This window comes from Thalia democratica, chromosome 1 (genome assembly GCF_965202585.1).
Source record: "Thalia democratica chromosome 1, ktThaDemo2.hap1.1, whole genome shotgun sequence".
Lineage (NCBI taxonomy): Eukaryota > Metazoa > Chordata > Thaliacea > Salpida > Salpidae > Thalia > Thalia democratica.
Window position 1 is genome coordinate 51,689,207 of NC_139165.1, and position 21,394 is coordinate 51,710,600.

The 21,394-nt window shown below is 25.9% G+C and overlaps 1 protein-coding gene across 1 annotated transcript; it reads right to left on the reverse strand.

The window, feature by feature from the left end:
* Positions 1–1,112: 1,112 nt before the first annotated feature.
* Positions 1,113–20,883, reverse strand: LOC145837355 (cilia- and flagella-associated protein 337-like). Its single transcript, XM_082945111.1, has 23 exons — positions 20,755–20,883; positions 20,275–20,398; positions 19,832–19,914; positions 18,596–18,716; positions 18,038–18,222; positions 17,233–17,362; positions 13,665–13,804; positions 12,224–12,369; positions 10,069–10,236; positions 9,441–9,592; positions 7,904–8,016; positions 7,538–7,658; positions 7,226–7,367; positions 6,660–6,748; positions 6,104–6,278; positions 5,539–5,676; positions 4,986–5,207; positions 4,074–4,194; positions 2,641–2,827; positions 2,398–2,578; positions 2,019–2,231; positions 1,378–1,490; positions 1,113–1,208 (listed from the first exon to the last, which is right to left on the reverse strand). Coding segments are annotated over exons 1-23 (3,162 nt in total). The 5' UTR covers positions 20,757–20,883.
* Between the last annotated feature and the right edge of the window lie 511 nt (positions 20,884–21,394).

Sequence of the window (21,394 nt, forward strand, 5' to 3'; positions counted from 1 at the left end):
CAAAATCATATACACTTATGATAGGTAGAAATATAATAAATTTGTCACATACATAGAGTAACCTCTCTTGAATCTACACAAATTGTGTCCACAGCAAAATTGCGTAACTAAACGAGAGGTAGAAAATATACCTACTACATTGGCTATTTTCTTATAATGAATTTAATTAAATACATTACAGTGACTTTCCCAGTTTTTTTTTTAAATAGGTTTCATTAAAGCTGTACATAAATGTGAAAAACTTTTAAATAAAAATTGTTTATGTCTATAGAATTTTTTTTTCTACTCTGTCCCTTGCCCATCTAAGATTAAATTTGTCTTGCATGGTATTAGAGAAAGCTCTTTAATTTGAAACTATTTACTTGTAGGGCGAATTTATTAAATCAAACGAAGTGCGTAGATTCGCGAGAGGGACTGTATTTAATTTAAGTAATTTAAATTTTAGAGCTGAAACACAACCAGACTAAAAAGTACATTTTTATTAGTTTAGTTATTTAAAATACTCAGAGTATTTGTTATAATTTTCTCGTAAAAGTCCGATTTTTGCTTCTAAATATTGAGTAATTCTTTTTATGTATTCAAGATTGATACAGTTATTTTGCTAAGTTATTTGCAATTAATACTTTTCTTTCATTTTTTCTCTAATTCCGGCTGACCCAGGATAGTATAATAGAACCAACGCTATTTTTTAATCATTCAGACTAGATGTTTACTTATAACTAATATGTATATTAATTTATAAAATATAGTTTAGAAATTCAACACTTTGGTTTTCTTTTACTTACTGATCTAGTTTATTTATAACATAGCTACTTTCAGTGCTTTTCACTACAAAACTAATTTATAATCAAAAGCGTTTCTAATTTCAAATTGAAGAAAAAATTACGTTTTACTGTAAAGTTTTTTTTTTTGATATAGTATTCAAAATTTTTACAATAGTGTGGTTTTAAAAATTTATTTTCAAGTACTCCAACAAACCAAAACAAATTTTCATGATTATAAAAGAAAAACTATAGTGTTGCAAAAACAGTAAACCTACAATATTGAGAAAACGATAAAAAAATTTAACACAAAGTTAAAAAACTTAATTACAGAAGAAAATAACTTTGATTTCAGCACCCTGGTTTAAAACTGATTGATGTGGTATTACTTAGTCTACGGCTACTATGATCAAACACTTTCAGTATTCCGCTTTGATTTTTTTCTTTCTGTGAAGGTTTTTCTAATTCAAAACACAATAATTATTAACAAGTTCAATCAAAAATTTAATTATTGTACAAAAAATAACAGTTTTAACAGCATGTTTTTATACCTGATTACACCCCTTAATTAAGTTTTAACATAAATCTAAATACCCAAAACATCATATAAGTTAACTTGTTTTTCGCTAAGAAGTCTGAGTTTTTGTTCATGACTGCTTCGCATTTGTGCTTCGAAATCCAACATTTCTTTTGGAAAAAACGACTTTTCATCAAACGCCGCTTTCAAAGCTAAGTATTGTAAACACGTTTAAAAGATTGAATAATTTTTAAATGAGTAAAACAGTAAATTAAAATAAACAAAAATGATTTACATACCAAGCTAATTATTAACCAACTTCTCTAAGTACTTTTGAGAAGTGGGAATAAATGAGTAACATTAAAGGAGCACTACACACAAGTTTTAAAATAACTAATTCAAAACTACATCAGGTTTATATTTAAAATAATTGTCTGTAAATAAAATTCTTAATAGCAAAAAAAAGGATATGTATACATTTACGATTTGCTACACAGTAAAATATACTTATTCTGCAAAGCAAGTATGTGTTGCAGTAGAAACATAAAAAAGTACAAGGTAAACGTTTCACTTAAAAATTAAAATAACAAAAAAATAAATATTACTAATCAATAAACATTTAATGACTAATTTATTAGCCTGTAAAAACATTTATTTTTTATTTCTTAAACTTAGAATCTTGTATAAAATCTAAACTTTTGTACTAAAAACACTTAAATATACTAATAAATTTTTCAAACCTTGCCTTGTATCACGAATAGACGTTTCATGAAAGCTTTTAGATAAACTTTTATCCAAACTAGATGAGTAAGGTTTTTCACTGAAATATCTTTGTGGATTTTCAATAAAATCAGGCTTTTTAAAATCTGACTCAACATCTAGAACTGAGCACTTAAGATTTCCATACGGTGTGGATGTAGACTCTAAATAGCGACCAAACCCAGATATTTTTTCTGCAAGTATAGTATTAAAATAATATATTTAATTTAAAAACAAACATATAATAAAAGTTTAAATCTCATCAATAAAAGAAACACATCTTAGCTGCTCGCTTAATCTATTTGTAAAAGGTGCAAAATTAAAAAAAGAACAAATATTTTGTTAAAAACGTTTTATAACCAGGTTGTCTCCTGGCTCGTTTGTTTGTGCGCTTTTCCTTGTAAACTTCGCCGAGAGATGTGGTCTTCCATATTTCGTAACCACCATCGCCCACATCCTTCAAATTTTCATCAGATTGTTTGTCTTCAGCTGCAGGATCAGCAACTTCGCTTCTTTCCTGCTCTTCTTTGTCTTCTTCTGGCTAACAAAATTTTTAGTTGTACATAGATTTTTTTCGGATGTTAACTACGAACTTCTACTTACTGGCTCAAGATGTTCTTGCTCGTTTTGCTGCTGCTTGGTGAACTGGGCCATGACATCGACCAGCTTCCACGGTTTCTCTTGTCCGAAATCACCAACTTTGCGCCCGTGCAAGTCCCACAACGACACGCAACAGTCGGACGACGCGGATATGACCAGTTTGAAGTCGCAATGGTCGATAACTTGCAAGCTATTACAACAAAAAGTTAAAAAGAAATGAAACTTTTATGTTTTATTTTTTTTTTACTTTAAAGGGTTAATAGTATAATGGTTGTTCTAAATTATTTTCGTTGTTGTATACAAGTTTAAACATAAATAAACTTCTAATCAAAAATAAATTGTTTTCATTTCTACCGTTTATAAAAATAAGTTTGGAAAATTCTGCCCTAACCTTTGTTGGCAAACGCCTTACTGGTCTTATAACCAGATAAAACGACATAATCTACTAAATAAGTTTTTGTAGCATAGCTTAAAAATAATATAACTTTATAGTACATTTTTTATTTTTCAATTTAGTACAACCATTTTCAAATATTAAAAAAGATATGGTGCCTGAATATTATCCAGTTTTCGGAACATGAATTGCTGTGCAACTGCTACTGACATATATAACATTTTATTTGAGAGTGATAGTTCATTCAAACAATTTTATCAATATCAACACTGATAAACTCACTTTATGATACTTTCCTCTCACTTATAAACATACTCTCCTCTTTGTAAATTATCATTTTGCTTTTAAAAACTAAAAGTATATGTGATATAATTTTACACCTTGTAATCTTCCTAAGTTTTTTAAAGAAGTTCATAAACATACAAACATTCGTACTGACATTTTGCCTTCAAAATCCAAATGCTTGTTTAGAAAGAAAAACACAATTTATTAATTTATTTTAAAAAAATCAAAAAAATTGAAGCATTGGAACTGACAAAAACTTACATTTTGCCACTTTTTCAAAAAAAAAAAAGACTTAGCCTGATTTAGTCTGACGCGCACGAACCCTGCTGATACTTTTACATTAACGGTGAAAAACAAACCAAGTTTATTTATTTATATTTTTGGATTATGTGTTAAGTCTATGTTATAAAAAAAAATTGAATAGTTACAATAGTGCTCTTTATTCTGAATAAATCTATCTTCAATCAATTTATTACAAAATTATGACAAACAAGCTGTAATTTAACATGAACTACTTTTTTAAGTAGTAATATAAAAAAAAACATGTTACTAATGGTTGTACGATTAAGTTTATGTAATGTTTTTTTATAGCTGGTGAAGAAACAGTTTAACTGATTTAACTGGTGTCTTTTAACATAAAGTTATTCTTATACACAAATAGTTTTTATAAAACGCTATAAAGATTATTTTTTAAATTCATACAGTTTGTATGAATTTTACAGGGATACATATAGTAGTGGTAGTTAAGTTATCATACCTGTTAATGGAATCTAAATGAGCTTTCCATGATTGAATTAAAGGCATATTTTCTTTTGCGCTTTCGTCTGTGAGCATATAGTTTTCTAATGACCACGACTTTATCATACCATTACTATCACCTGTTTAAAAAGGATATAAGTTCAACTCAAAAAACCGTAAACTAATTTTCGAAACCATATTTTAGAAAACAATTCAATACTAATTAAAGTGCCTAAAACCTTTTTATATATATATTATTTGTTTGTTGTTCATCATCAACTCCAAAATATCTAGTGTAATTTTCTTACTTGGGCTCGTGGCTCTCCTTTTTACAGCTTATGGCCCCCTAATTTTCCTCAATTTTTTTCATAATATCTAGCATAAGATTCAAAATTACTATCAAAAACGCCTAAGACTTTTTTTTCTCTTCATCATCAACTCCAGAATATCTAGTGTAAGTTTCAAATTATGACCTCATGGCTACCTTTACTACTTATGGCCCTCTCAATTTCTGTAATCTTTGTATTATGGCCCACGTTGGGAAACCATGGTTTAGATAATTCTAATTCAAATAAGAAACACAGTTATTTCTTATACAAAAGTTTTAGTAACACTTCAAATAACTGTGTTACTTTAGTGGTTTCTGAGTAACTAAAGCAATTTTATGACTCAGTTGAACTAATAAAAAAACGTTTTACGCAAAGCACCCCAGCTAAGCAAATCATGGGATGTAATTGGTCAGTAAAAACAAAGTCAGAGTTTAACGATAGTTACACTTTTTTTTTCAGATTTTAAAAGATGTATAGAATTTTACTGTTAACTAAATATAATTATAATAAATTGTTAAAGACCATTTAAAAACTATTCAAACTAAGTTACTTTGAAAAAAGCCAAAGCTTTAAAGATAGAAAATAAACAAAAAAATAATAACCGGTAACAATAACTGTATTGAGTTGATCAACATCACATGTCACGTGACTGGCGTGAGGGTGACACGCCACCTGGTGTATAAATTTTGCTCGGTTCACGTTCCACAACCTCAACACGCCTCCTCCTCCACACGATACCAGGTTCACTCCTCCGGCAGAACTTTTCAGTCGGTGCTTGAGCAGCTTCAGGTGTGACGTAACAATGCTCAACTCTTCGTCGCTATCTTTGGTTTTGTTGTTAATATAAATTAAATAAAAATTATGTTGAAGCATATAACTGCTATAATTAACAAGTAAAAACATACAAAAACAATAACTGAATTTTAAATACCTCACTAACCAATCAGTTACTTTGAAAACAATAGCAACCCACAAAGCATAAAATACTTTAAAAATATATAAATAAATAATAAGTGTAAAAAAAAAGTTTGCTATTATGAGTTAATTATTTTGTTAAGGTAGAACCCAAATTAATTTTTAAAAGTACGAAGTTTTATGCAAGACAAAGTCAAGAAAAGTTACGCGGCAAGACTGTTAAAATAAACTATATGTTACTTTTGCGAGCACTAGTGCTTGGTCGACTGCCACTTGATACTGATTCAACTCTTTCTTTAGACGAATCTTCACAACGCATTTTCGCCACAGCTATTTCCGAATTGTAATTCCAAACAGCTATTTCGCCATCGTAGCTTCCTAGTAAAAATTGTCTGAGATAAGTATTATGTTTTTATTACAAAATTAAAAGATTTGTCAAATGATAATTAGTAATAAGTAATTGAGGACTGGAATTTTTGAGTTTGAACATATAAAACTAAATGAAAAAAGGGCTAATATTATTGTTTATATTTACTTGTCAAATATGTTCTTAACTACTAAAAAATTATTGACCATATTTAGCAACTATTTGTCAAATGTTATCAGCAAATTACAAAAACTTTAGTTACTTTAAAGTTTAGAAAACGTTAGAAAATTAAATCAATTTTCTGGTGCGAAATTAAAACTCCTTTTATTTCTAAGCCCAAAAACTCAACAATACTGAACCACCTCACTAATACAATAACTACATAGAACCAAGGTTTTTAAATTCAGGAAAATGAACAATATTTAACAGCTCAAATACCAGTTACAAGAAGAGACGGAGGGTTGAAATCTGCACACAAGATGTCGTCTTTGTGCTGAGATCCTCCCAACCAATCAGATGGATCCACGTGGTAATTTTTCAACGACGACTTTTTGAACGTCGTGATTATTTTGCTCCATCCAACGACAATCACTGAACGTTTCAGTGATAAAATCTAAAACAAAATAAAACATTGCTTGATTTTCTTAAAATAACTATGCTTCGGAAATACGGTTAGTAGTATTAGTTAGTTAGCAGAACAACAAAGTTTAAAAAATGTAAACAGTAGTTCAATATGTGTGAGCATTAAAAAAATTGTTTATGTTTAAAGCATTACTTTAGATCGTAAAATATAGCCTTAAACCTGGAAGTTTTTTTTTCGATTATATATATCATTGTTATTGTGAAAAAGCACAAAAATTTTGAACTATAATATAAAATAATTTCAAAACAGTTGTTTCATACATCTTTAAAAATAGCTTATTATATACTTCAAATTATTCTCAAGAAACAAGTAGGTACTAATTTTATTAATCATAAAGTAGATTTAAATTACTTGTGTTATGTTTGAAGTATTTCCGCAGTTTAGGCAGTTATGACAATGCCCATTTAAATCCCAAACTTTTACGACTCCTTCAGACCCACCTTAAAAAATGTTATTCAACGTTCAAAAAAAAAAAAATTTTTTTTAATGGATAAATTATGAATACTTAAAACTTCAGTTTTATTTTTTTATCTTTTTTGTAAATTAGATATAAATATAGTTGATAACTGTATCTGAGTTTTTATTAGAATGAGTTACATAAGCGCTAACATAATTGTAAAAGAGATAGAAAATTAAAAACTTCAATTACTTTGTAGTTAAAATAATCACTGAATCTAAAATAAAAGTTATTATTCTTATTTATGCTCAGTAAAATTTATTAGATTAGTTAACTTAAAAACATTTAGTGTTTTCCGTTAGCTATTTAGCTCGATATTTTTTATGTCTAACTAAAAACTTTAACTTAGGCTCTATAAATTACCAATAAAATGATATTTTGTGCTTTCATATTTCACATGTCTTTCAGTAAACAGACATTTAAAATAAATAAGTAAAGCAGTTTAAAAAAAACTTTAAACCAGTTAGAAGTCTCGACCCGTCTTCTTGCAGAAGCATCGTAGTCAACTCATTGTTACCATGACAATCAACAAACTGTTTTATTTTATGACCATTGTCAACTGACCAAACAGTAACAACACCATCTTCACAGCTACTTATCACCTTGAATTTTGATATTTTTATTTAAAAAACGTACAAATTATTAGACGGAATTTACAACAAAATACTTGAGAGTACAATTATACAACTTGACTTTTAATTGATGTAAACGATAAAAGACGAATTTCAGCACATAAATTTTTTTGGAAAATTTTGTTAAAAGTTTTCTTTACCTGGTTATATTTTTTGTTATAAATAATTGATGTGATAGGACGCTCATGGCTCAGAACTTGATCGTAAACTTCTAACTTTAAGTCCAACAATGTTATTTGGTTATTGAAAGTGATAAAAAGTCTGTAACATATATTTTTTTTGAAACGAATGCAGATTTTCTAATAAAGCTAACAATTGCTCAAAAAAAGAGAATTTTAAAATATAACTCAAGTGTTAGCGATAGCAAAACTTATTAAATAATCTGTTTTTTAATTATTCATACATAGATAAATTAATCTTTTAAATGATAATATTAACAATATTATAAATGGTCCTAAATAAATTTATTAGGCTAAGAATACCAAACTATAACAACAAACTTGTACCTGTTTATGTAATCGTCAAACATCATCTTGCTTTCAACTTCAGGACCTTTTGGGAAAATTCCAGTGATTCTTTGCACACAAGACTGCTGTTGTAAATCCCAAATTCTCATAGCCTAGTAAAATGATTAACGGTTCATAAAGTTGTTGTGTTACTCTGATAAAAAACATTAAGAAGAATTAGTTTGTGTTTTTATATACTGTAAACGAGTTGAAATAGTAATAAAATCAAGGGCATAGGCTTTTTTTAAGGAGAAAATGATTCTTTTTACATACTTATTGCACTTTAAATATATTTAAGTTTGCTAACAGTTGTTTTCTACCTTTTTAAAAATCAAATTAGTTCTTGAGATTTAAAGGTACTAAGTTTGAGAGTTCATTTGTTTGCTTGTAAAAGTTATAGAAGGGCTAAGTTTAAAAGGCAAAGAAAATATTATTTTTGTAAAAATGTATTTTTTCCAACAGTTTTTAATCAATAATTCCCAAAGTAATCTCATTTTGAAAATAAACAATCGTACATTGAGAACTGTTAAGTTTTCATTAAAAACTTGTATTTATTAAAAAAAAAAACTTTTTTTGGTATTAAATACTTATGTTTTATTTGTTTTTAGCGTTATTATAGAGCTTAGTTATAAACGAAAGAAAAATTTTCAAAAATAAATTCAATAAAGTCAGTTAGTAAAAAAAAAGAAGGTGAAGATAGACTTTTAGTTTCAGAGAAAACTGACAATGAAATATTACGGTTCATACGGTCATGTGAGATACTTAAAAAATGACTATAACCCATTAGTTAATCAATATTTTTGTATTCGATTAAACCTGATTTGTAGTTTTTGTTTTAAGCTGTTTTATGAAAGACAATGTAAATTTATATAAAAAATGCTTTTACACCCCTATGACGTTTATTTTTATAAAAATATCAGTACTAAGCTGAGCCACACAATTATCAAAAACAATCTCTCCGGCACTCTGCGACACGTTAGGGCTCGTTAGACAGACACAGTCTAAACGTGCGTGATAGAGTTTAAAAAAAAATTTTGAATCATATTTTCTATAAAAATTTTGAAAAAAAGAATTTTTAAATTGAAATATCTATCAAGGAAAATGTAGATCAACATTTAATGACTAAATAAGACTTTAAGCTGAGTAAATATACGTTTGTTAAATTCTTGTTTGCTAAAACTAGTAGATGATTACTTTTTAAAATTTTTAAAGACCTTAGAAAACTTTATTGAAATTATTGTTAAATAAAAACAAATATAAGAGCAATTAAACACTAAATTCTATTTGTTATTAGTTTTTACAAAAATCTCCAAAAAAAAAAGTTCTGTATTTTCTAAAACTTTCAACGAACTAGATTTTATTAAAACTTAAGAAGTTAGCTATGTTTTAATATTTATTGTTATTTAAATTTACTTTAATGACCCAAAACTTGAAAACAAATTATTAAAAAATAGCGAAATTAATATTTTCACGCCTGAACTAAGTAGACTGTTCAATTATGTCAAGCTTAAGCAGTTAAACGTAAATAATTACAAACCTTATCTTTAGAAAACGAAATAGCCTGGTTTTTGTCCTCCTTATTAATAGCAATTTGCACGATTGGGGCTAAATGTCCAACTAGAAGTCCCACTGGTTTTGTAACAACGTAAGGGTTCCACAGACACACTTGGTGATTAATACTTCCTGATACTGTAATCGTTCAAGCATTTTAATCGTACAAGCAAACAAAAAATTACAACTTTATATTAAAATATCTACAAATTTAACAAAGTTGAAGCTGGTTTTCAAAACCTTTCTACTAAAATCTGTATTTTGATAAAAATAAAGTTTGTTAATATCTATCTAAGTGCCTTATATAAAAAAAAATCATAACTTTATAAATTTATACTTTATACAATGATCTCACTGGGAAGAACTTTTGTATAAACATAATTTTCATCTTAAACTTTATTATTTCATACTATAATTTAAATGTATTATAAATTTATATATTCACGTATATGAATGTATTATAAATTGTACATTCATGAAATATACTATGTGTTTTGATTTTTAGAAAACCAAAAAAAGATGTTTTTAAATGAATAGTATATACTTCTGGTAAATACAAGTATACACTAAATAGTTACACAAGTACTAAAAAGAGTATTTAGTAAGCTACCAACTTATAAGGTTCATTCGTTTGTGATATGTAAAGCAATTGACACCAGAATCATAATTGAGTCTGACTGTCCGCATTTCAGCCCTTTCTTTATCCGGATATCCCATTACCAGTGGGCTGTGTTTTTCAGTCGAACAACTAACAAAGCATTCCAAGTTATCAAGATAACTGACTGTAAATTATAGCTAAGTCAGTTAAAAAAAGTTAATCAATATAACTAATTAAGATGGGAATAAATCTTTAAAAAATTGTAACACTGCAATAGTTATTTTGATTTTCCGACAGGCATTTCTTGTTTGGGTTTTTAGGTTTTAAGTTGCATTACATTAGATCTCATACTTTATTTTTAATTATAAAAAAGCAAAAAGGGTACAATTTATTGTAGAATCAAGTTTATGGATAAAACAGATTTATATAAACGTAGTTTTACTAATTAAAATACTTTTAAATTACTATTAGTATACTCAGTAAAATTTTGAGAAAAACAGAGAAGTTCCTTTTAAACTTATAAAGTTACAATACAACGGAGTAAATTTTAAGATGTATATGCTTATAAACCAGGGTTTTCCAAACTGGGCCATAACAGAAATTTAGGGGCCATGAGTAAGTAGTAAAAGAGCCACACGGGGGCCATAAAGTCATAATTTGAAACTTACACTAGATATTCTGGAGTTGATGATGAAAAACAAAAAATAACATCTTAAGCGGTTTTAGTGGTAGTTTTTTGAGAAATCTTGTTGGAGGGGGCCGTAGCTTTTTTAATTTCTTTAAAGGGGGTCTTTGAAAAAAAAAGGAAACCCTATTCTAAACAACATTTTAACTCTATAAAATTAGCACTATTAATATTGAAAATAGTAAGCAAGTAAACACACTGTTTCTGCATAATTTTATACTTATTTATAGCATAACAATCATACTAACACAACATTTAGGTCTAGGGCATAGGGGGAGGTCCAACACTATTTTTTTACAACAAAAAACATTGGCTTTTATAAAAAAACTTTAAGTACAAGCTACGAGCCAGTTTTTATAGAATTTTAAAATATTTTTTTTTTGACTTTTGAGGTGTTGTAATTTTTGTAAAAATTTTCCGATACAAACGTATGAACCACAAATTTTTCATGGTCATTTTTTCGGAAATTTTAAAAATCACTAAAAATCTTTCTTCTCCTTGATTTTCTGAGCTAGAAACCTCAAACTTTAAGGAAACAATCTTTTTATAGTTAAAAAGACTTTTATTGTTCCAATTTTAAAGGCATTATAAAAAAAATCAAAAAAAAAGTAGCTTTTTTAAACAAAATTTTTATATTTCTAAATTAAAACTATTTATAACTGTTTAAACTTTACTAATAGACTTTTGTGAAAAATTAAATAAGATTGGTTAAAAAATGAAGAAGAAGATAAATTTTTACTGAAATATTCTTTTTTTGCGCTTTTGGTTTGCGCCTTCCATTCGGAACCTATTGAGCACACAAACTTTGATCACTTATATCTCAAAAATTATTTTGATTTTTTTTAAGCGACCAAAAATGTCTGATAGCTTAGATAAAACTCTACAAAATAAGACCAACTTGTAAAAAACAAGGTGGACCCCAATACGCTCTTAAACTAGCAAACTACAGTCCGTGGGCCAGATCTAGTTTGTAAAGCAAAAAACCTTGTATGCGACTTATTTTTAAGTTAAATCAACCTATGCTTATTAAAGAACTTTTTTTAGATCAAAATCTACAAATACATAAGTTGAAAAATTATATTTAAAATTTTATTGATAAACAATATTTATTGTATAGTATTATTTATTTCATTTCAGTGATAATTTTGTTAGTTATTATTATTACTAGGGTGTTAGGATTTTCTCAAATATAACCTATAAAAAATACGACAGCCTGGCAAAAACTTTATCTATCAAATTCGGTCTATTACATATAAACGACTGCCAAACTATAATTGATATAAGGTAAACTAACAAGAGTTTTTCGAGAAGTTTCTAGTATATACATTTTTTTAAATTTGAATACAAAATGTAAACAAGTTTTATATCGTTGTAGAAAACTTAGTCATTAATAAAAAATACATAATTTGTAGCGAAATAATATTCTGATAGTTTATAAAATATTTAACCAGCTTTGAAATTAGATAAAAAATTCGAATAAGTTAACCTTGCCGAACCCAACCGTTGTGGTGCTTGTGGTATACAATTCTGTGTTTAGTTCTTTTTGTCATTTCACATGGTATATCTTTAACTTTTGTGTAAGTAGTTACTTCATCAGAATGTTTAGCTGCTTCTTTTCCGCCGGGCATTGGTCTGAAAAGTATGATAAATGTATATATATATTTACATAGAAACTTACAATATCGAGTGACTTTTTATGCTTATATTTATTTTTCTAAAACTGCAACTTAGGTTCATCTATAAACAAGAGCATAAATATGTTTAAGAGTGTGCCCGCAACTAAAAATATGGGAAAAAAATCTGTTTTGGATTTTATTTTACACACTGTAATAGTAAGTCAAAAAGTCAAAATCCTAATAAACGTAAAGCTTTATGCTAAACTTTAAAGCTCAGTCTAAAACTGAAGTTAGGCCTGTTGACTTGAAGCCGTTAAAAGTATTTTCGCTTTTGTCAAATTTAGATATCTTTAAAATTATGAAATTAGCTAATTAGGGAAAAAATAAAAATATATAGCAACGTTTGATTATTTTCATAGTTTCAAAACTTTGCTCATGAATTTTAGTCAGTAATTTAATTATAAGTTCTCATTTAAGCTTTCAAAAACAAATTGAAAATTTTAAAGCCTCTAAACTGGTAAACCTTCAATTATTTTTAAACCGCTTACGTGTACCATATAAACGTATATGTCAACAAAAAAAAGTTTTGTAGATTCTAATACTAATTACGGAAACAATCACCTTAGGCACTTTTTTTATTTAATAAAATATATTCTGCTTCATGTTCAATAATAGTCGAAAAAACACTATAAGTTTTTTTTAAATTTAATTTCTATAGTTTAAATAAAACGTATTCATTTTAAACATAAAGTGTTTTTATTTCAAATCTACTAAACATTTTCAAGCTGTTCCAACAAAAAAACATTTAAGGTATTAGTTTGACTTGCCTTTTTTTATTTTAATAAAAAACGCATAAGCAAAACTTTTCTAGAAAGCAATCTACAAATATTATTCAAATATTAATTGATACTATTGACAAACTTGTTTTAATTTGTATAGTGTATTTTTTTTTTCAAATACTGTTCATAAAACTTTCATTTTCTCTTCTACCTTATAGAATATTTAATTTCATATACCCTTTTCAGCGCAATTTGGACCTCCTATTATTTTACAATAAATTTCAAATTACACTACGAATAAATTTTAAGTCGGATAGCAGTTTTCAAATCTATTAAAAATATGAAATAATAAACACATGTCAAGAATTCAAATATTTAAATGATCATGTATAATTAGACATTACTAATAAATATTTAGGTTACCTAATGATTATATACACAGCATTATTCAAAAATAAAAACATTTGGCTAATAATATGGTGAAAAAAACAAAGAAAGTAATTTATAAATAAAGTACTAAATATAAGCATACCTCGGGAAAAGTCCAGAGAGTGCAGAATAGAACATAATACATCTAATTGTGCCTTTAATGTCACCAACTGACAAAATTGCATGATTTGGATTGTACTTGTTATACCAGTAGCTCATGCTAATTGGTGTGTTCGGTAAACCCTAAATAAATAAATGCTGCTCAATTTTTACAACTTTTTTTATTAACTTCATTTTATTTAATAGAAAAATTGACAAAATTGCTCGGCTAATTATTTTCAAAAGTATTCCATAAAAACATAAAATCTATAATTGGTACTTCAAATAATAATAAAAGTGCAAATTAAATGTTCTATTTAAACTTATTTTTAGTATTTATTAAAACTAATTCAAATAAAATGCATTTTAAAAGTAACTTTATTAGTTTACAAAATAATGTTTGAACATTTTCTTTTTAAAATTTTAAACATATGTCTGCTAATTTTAATTTTTATACATAAAACAAGTCTTTTTCAACAACACAAATATATTTCACCAATTTTCTTCAGTGTGATTACAATTGTAACAAGGTAAAACAAATTTTAAACTTATATAGCCTTTTTAATTATATGAGAAATTATCAATCAATTAGTAAAAAAAAAAACCCTAAACTATAACAAAAAATTAAAAACAACAAGGAAAACATAATTAACTGTAACATTTAAAACAAAACAAAATTAGTCTAATTTAAACAAGGATAATGAGTAATCAAACTCTCTTTGTTTGCATAATTCTGGCTTGTCTAAGTGAATATAAATAGCTTCTATTTTAATTAAATCAAAAATGTTCGTGCAACTTCTTAAAACTTTGAACTTTGTCTCACTGTAATTATTACCACATTTAGGATTTTTTACTAAGTGCTCTGAAATTGATGATCTTTTTGTTGCGTTTAAGGTTGCAATACTCATTTTCTTCGGTTGATTTTTGATATGGTCTTTCACGCACTTAGGTACGTGCTCTTTTATTCTTGTTTCTAAATGCCTAGATGTTTGTCCTATATAGCTGTTTGCGCAACAGCATTTATACGTGTATACCACGCAACTTTTGTGTTTGTAGGATATTAGATCTTTACCTCTAGGATTTAGGATAGCAGCAGATGTAAAAATTACTCTTGGTTTAGAAGCATGGTAAACTTTTTCTGTCATATTCTTGATATCTCTTTCAACTTGTTTTGATTTTTCACCCACATAGGGCAAAATTAATAGAACAGGACATTTCTCTGGTCCATAAGGTTTTGTGTACTTTAGTCTTTTCAATTCAGTTTTGAATACCTTATCAATCAACGGATTAGGGTATCCGTTCTTTATTAGTAATTCTTTTATAACCTTAAGTTCATTCTGAAATACTTCTGGCGAACATATTTTATTTGCTCTATGAAATAGGGTTTTAATCAAACCAATTTTTCTTCTTTTACTGCAATATGATTGAAAATTAAGGTATTGACCAGTAAATGGTTTTCTGAAAATAGACGTTATGAAATTATTATCCTTTCTTTTGATTAAAACATCTAAAAATGATATTTGATCATTTTCTTCATTTTCTTTTGTAAATTTAATAGCACTATGCAAAGAGTTTAACCTCTCAAACAATAAATTACTAACTTTTACACTATCACTGATAACAAAACAATCATCCACGTATCTCATGTACTTACAATTTGAATCGAATTCTGGTAGAACTTTGTATTCAAGATAGCCCATAAATATGTTTGCCAATGTAGGTCCTAATGGGGAACCCATGGCAATACCATCAATTTGTCGGTATAAATGTGGTAATAATTACAGTGAGACAAAGTTCAAAGTTTTAAGAAGTTGCACGAACATTTTTGATTTAATTAAAATAGAAGCTATCTATATTCACTTAGACAAGCCAGAATTATGCAAACAAAGAGAGTTTGATTAATCATTATCCTTGTTTAAATTAGACTAATTTTGTTTTGTTTTAAATGTTACAGTTAATTATGTTTTCCTTGTTGTTTTTAATTTTTTGTTATAGTTTAGGGTTTTTTTTTTTACTAATTGATTGATAATTTCTCATATAATTAAAAAGGCTATATAAGTTTAAAATTTACATTTTCTTTTTATTAGAAAACATAAAGTTAAATTTAAAAAAAAATAAGCTTCAAAAAAAGATAAGTTGTTAGACAATTAGGAATATTTTCTAACAACAGACAACCTATAACAGACCAAATAATTTGTGCAATAAAAGTTACAAACGTTTTGATAAATGTTATATTTGAAGTGCCTAACAATAAACACTGTTAATGACTAATTTGCTGAATAAAATTTTTAATAGAGGGTTAGCTTAATAATCTAACATTTGATCTTTGAAACTTGGTAAAATACTTATATTTAATGGAGAAAAGTCTTTAGTTTGATGAAACTACAAAAAACGGTTGTTTATAACTTAGTTTCATAAAGTTTGTAAAAAGTTACTACGCTACAAAATAGCTGTCGAAATAAAAAGCAATCAAAAACAAGCATAAAACACATATATATGCAGTAAAAAATAAAACAAAAGCATACAAATAACCTAAAGTATTATATTATATCATCAGGCAGGTTTAGTCACGATGAACCGATATAATTGCATAGTTTTTTACTCATATACGGACGCTACAGTGTTGATACACTTAACCACGTTTGGTTAAGTCTGGTTCGACGTGTTAAACGAGATTACGCCTGATTAGTATCAAAGGGGACCAAACTAGGTCGAAAAATGTCAGGAGTGTTTTTGTTTTTGGTCATGTGATGCAGTTTTCTGCTTAATATCTACTTAACTTGTTTAATAATTTGCTAACATGTATAAAACATAGTTGATTTTAAAATAGCCAAATTATTTAGATAGGAGTTATAAGATTTGTTTCAGTCTTTGTTAAGTTTTCAAAAAAAATATTTATCTTTAATCTTGAAAATTACTTTATCTTTACAAATAGTAATAAACTTCGGTTGGACATAAAACAACCTCAATGTGTGCCTCAATAAAAGTTTATTAAACACTTTTTTTTTGCTTGGCTAAAGATCAGTATGTAAATTAAAATCAAAGTTGTAGAATTAAAGTTTTCGCACGTTTTTTAGACAAAATTTAAATAAAATATTAGTAAAAGTACTACTACATACATTAATAGAATTAAATATTTGCATTAATTAAGGGTAGCTTTAAATAATTATTTGTTACTCTGTATTTTTTTAGTATATTATAAAAAAAAATTTTTTTTAATTCGAACAAAAAATATAACTTTTATAAATAATAGATCAAAATAGAAACAGCTGATCAAAAAATCTTAAAATAATAAGTTTAGTAATTTTTCAAAGTTTATATAAAGTCTAAGAATTTTTATGCTTTAAACATAGCCAAATATATCAAGTTTTATCTAATTATAGTTTATTGATTTACATCTTACTATGTAGTACATGCTTATAAAAACTTTATTTTAAAGTTTTCAAATAGTAAAAAAGATAATATGATATTAGAAACTTTTTTTTCAAAATGTTTTTAGCAAAAATGTATATAGTTTGCTAGATGATTAAAAATATTCGAAAAAAAAGTTATAAATACTTGAAATCAAACACCTGAACTCGATATTGGCAATTAAATTCTGGTTTTGAAGAAAGATCATATATTACAATTTCTTTATTTGTGAAGGTAACAGCTAGCTTATTGAGGTTAGTAAGTAAAGTGCAAGACGTAACCCATAAATCTCTGCAAATAAAAGCATAACAATTATCTTGTAAAAGTTTTAAACTTTTAATTTGGTAGAAAAATCATCATAAGGACTGTGAACTAAAAAATACTAGGTATATTTTTACAGATGGTCGAACAAACATATAAAAATAAATGGTACTGGTTGAAACTACATAAAAAAGTTTTTAAATAATTTTACTAATTTTTTATCAAAAACATATAAAACTGAATGTTTTTAAAATAATGTTTTTTTTAAAAACTTTGACAGTTGCATAAAAACACTTCACAAAATTCCAGAAACTGTAAAAATTTCAAATATTTTATTTTTAATAATCAAATAAATGTAATAAAAACTAAATATAAGTTGCTTTAGTTTGAAAAATAAACAGCGCTGCTAACTAACAAACTAAATGGTAAAACCTAGTTTTATTAAAGATAACTTTCTATAAACAGAATACAAGTTACTTTTGATTTATATAATTAAGTAGTGTTTTCAAAGTAGAGTAAATTGATATTAAAAGTATTTTATAAATTTATATATTTAAAAGTATATAAGTTAAATTATAAAGTTTGTAGAAATGTTAAGGAAAATAGTGTTCTGATAAAAACTTTATATTATAGCTTTTATTATTGAAATTTTATAAATAAATAAACCTTAAAAATATGATAGTAATAATAAACTAGTATACTAACTTTTGTTTTATAGATGCGAAACTAAGTTTAGAAGTTTTTATCATTTTCATTTGAAGATCCCAAAAAGCAATAACAGCTTCTTTACTTACTGTTATATAACGACTTGCTGATTTTTGAAGTTGAACCGTCAAAATGGCTTCCTTGTGAGGACTATAAACTTGTCTGAGAGCTTTCCATTTAGGAACCTACAATTTGAATAATTTATACATATAATTTTACTGATAAGAGCTCAAAATTTATCACATATTTTCTTACAATTTGAAGGTAAAGAAGTGAGCATAAGCTATTTTGTTTAATGCTATCACAAAAAGTTTTTACTGTTTATAAAAGAGCTATATATGAACTAATGTTTTAAAAAGAAATCAAGTAAAATAACGAAGAAAAAGCGTATATTAACATTAAAAGTTATCAAAAATTGCACGGAAATGTTGTTAAACTTTTGCTTTTTTATAGTTCGTATTTTATTCTAGTTTTGCTAAACTCTACTTTTCTAACTATTTCGAACTTTCTAATTTTCAGCAAACCTTATATAAATAGAATAAAATTAAATGAAAATACCTGAGTATCTTTTACTTTTTCATCTTCTTCATAGAACTCTAATAGCATATGGTCAACAAACTTGTTCCAATCAATTATCCCTTCTCTTGCAACATCAATTTTTTCAAAAAGCTCTTTAAAACTGTTTAAATAAAACTAAAATGATCAACATTCAACTAAGTTAAATTAAAAACCTCTAAAAACGTTTAAAACACTACTTATATTATGAATGAATATATTTAAAATTAAAAACAAACTCTCTTAAAATTACTTTCATTTATAGTTTTATAAACAGATGTTTTGCATATTTTTATAAATGTATAACTTTTGAATTTTAATTATTTAATTTTAGGTTGACTAATAAAAACTTATATAATATTTTATTGGAATTTTTGAAAATACAAATAAATTTAATCACAATAAAATTTATCTGTAAACTTCTTATGAAAAGATGGTAAACATTTCCCACTTTATTAATTAATATCTAAACAGTTTGTTGAAGAATGATACATTAATAATTACCTTGTAACTGTAGCTAAAAACATTTTATTTACATATTTAAAACAGTAGGTTTTAAGAACATTTACTTAGAAAAACTCAAAGTAAAACAATTTTTTTTAAATATAAAAACAACAATACTGAAAAGTACGTTATTTATTAAAACTAACAAAACTTATCAGTGTTATGAAAAGCACAGTTTGAAAGAGTTTTGGAATAGTGTAAAGACTTTAAGGAATACAGGATAAAAGGATGTGTAAAAATAAATTTATGTGTAAAAACATACTATATGTACAGATAACTAAAATGTAAACTAACTAACATTTACAACATATAATAATAAATAGCTTATCTATGAAAATAGTTCATTTACAAAGATAAAATATAAATAGAAAATAATATATTACTACAGTAGAATTTTGTTAGTTTCTATTGATGCTCAACTTTTGTAAATCAATGTTTTTAAATTAAAATTTCATATGAATAAGCTATATAATGTATGTATATTTTTGCAAATGTTAATTATTATTAATTATTTAACTAATAAATAAGCACTTACAGTTTTTTAGCACTTTGTTGAAGTGTGCTAATCATAGTTAAGAAAACATAGTTTATTGAAAACATTAACTAATTTTATTAAGTTTTTAAAACTTTAATAAAAGCTGTTTTTTACCAATCATAGTTATACATTAAATTCTACGTACATTACTGTTTATGGTTTGCTTAAGTAACTATTTAATTTTCATAAAAAAATCTTACTCTCTTTTTGCACCTTTTTTCAAAATTAAAGAAAGTTTTTCCACAAATTCTTCGCTTGTCAACTGATTTTGATTTGAATCTGACTGTTAAATCATTTTTTTTAATTGAAATTTTACTTCACATAAAACTCATTTTGAGTTTTTTGATCTGCACAAATATATTTTCAACTGGGTATTTTAGTTAGTCTTAAGACAAATATGGTGTTAAAATGTTTATGTATCAAAAAGTCAGTAAGAAACAGAGATATATTGTTATTTTTTAGGATACTCAAAAATATAACTTGTATTTGAACAAAAACTTAATCATAATTCAGTATCTCAGCTCATTGATTAACTACGTGGAACATTGTATTATGGAAGAATTGTTGAATTAATCCATTTTTTAAGATTAAAATAATTAAATTAAAACTTCTTTAGATGTTTAGTACTTTTGAAGAAACTAACATTGAAGACAGTCATTATTTTATTAAAATCAGCAGCATTTAGCATTTCTTCAACTTTTTGTACTGGAGTAAGGCTCAAAGTATCATTTACAGACACAACACTAGACTGGTCATCATTTTTTATCCTGCATAAAATAATTTCAGTTCAGTTATTTAACAAACTTTTATACTAACTAATTAAGCTAGTTGAAAACTATTCACTTAATAATGTAACTTTTACATAAGTTAAAAACACAATTAGTCTCTCAAGACTTTTTGGAAAATTCATAAAATACAGTTTTGTATTCATATTAACAATATTAGAATTTTATATTTTTTTTTAAAAACTCCGCATCAGTACTGATATATACTTTAGCTGTATTTTTAAATTGACTAGAAATACTAATTCATTTTATAGTTGATGCTAATTTAAAAATATTTTTTATAGTTTTTCAAATCCTATTACTGAATGATCTTATTAAAGAACTATAATTAAACTAACATTTTGAAATAACAGGGTCAAGATGATTCCTTTATTCATTTGAAATATAAAGAGATTAAATTAATTTTAAAGTAGAGCTTGATTTTCAAATCATATTCAAGTATAAAAACTTATTTAATCATTCTAAACACTAAAAATTTAAAAAAAAGATTAAGAAAATTATTAATTCATGATTGATGTAAAAAAAATTAGATGATTTAAACCAAATCTTTTTTTATAACTGTATTAAAATCAACACTAATAATATATGCTAGCATGTCTAGTGATGTTAAATCGTTATTTTTTATATTAACTACTTTTGTATGCTTTTTAATTTTATAAATTTTTCTTTTGATTTTTTATTGAAAGTTTCTTCAACACCTATAGATGATTTTATCATCAAAACTTTCACTATTATTGTTTTTAATTTTTTTACCAAAATATCTTTATAATAACTATGTGTTAACTAAAAAACAATAAGAAAGTGGACATTTGCCTTTTTGATTTTAATTTAAAGATTTGAGTATTTGGTTAAGGATCTAAAGTGCAATATGTCTAAACTTTTCTACTAAAAACACAAATATATTCAAAGTAAAAGGTTTAAAAAACAAGTCCATATGGTAAACTAAATAGAGATGTAATACTTTGTTGAAACTTGAAA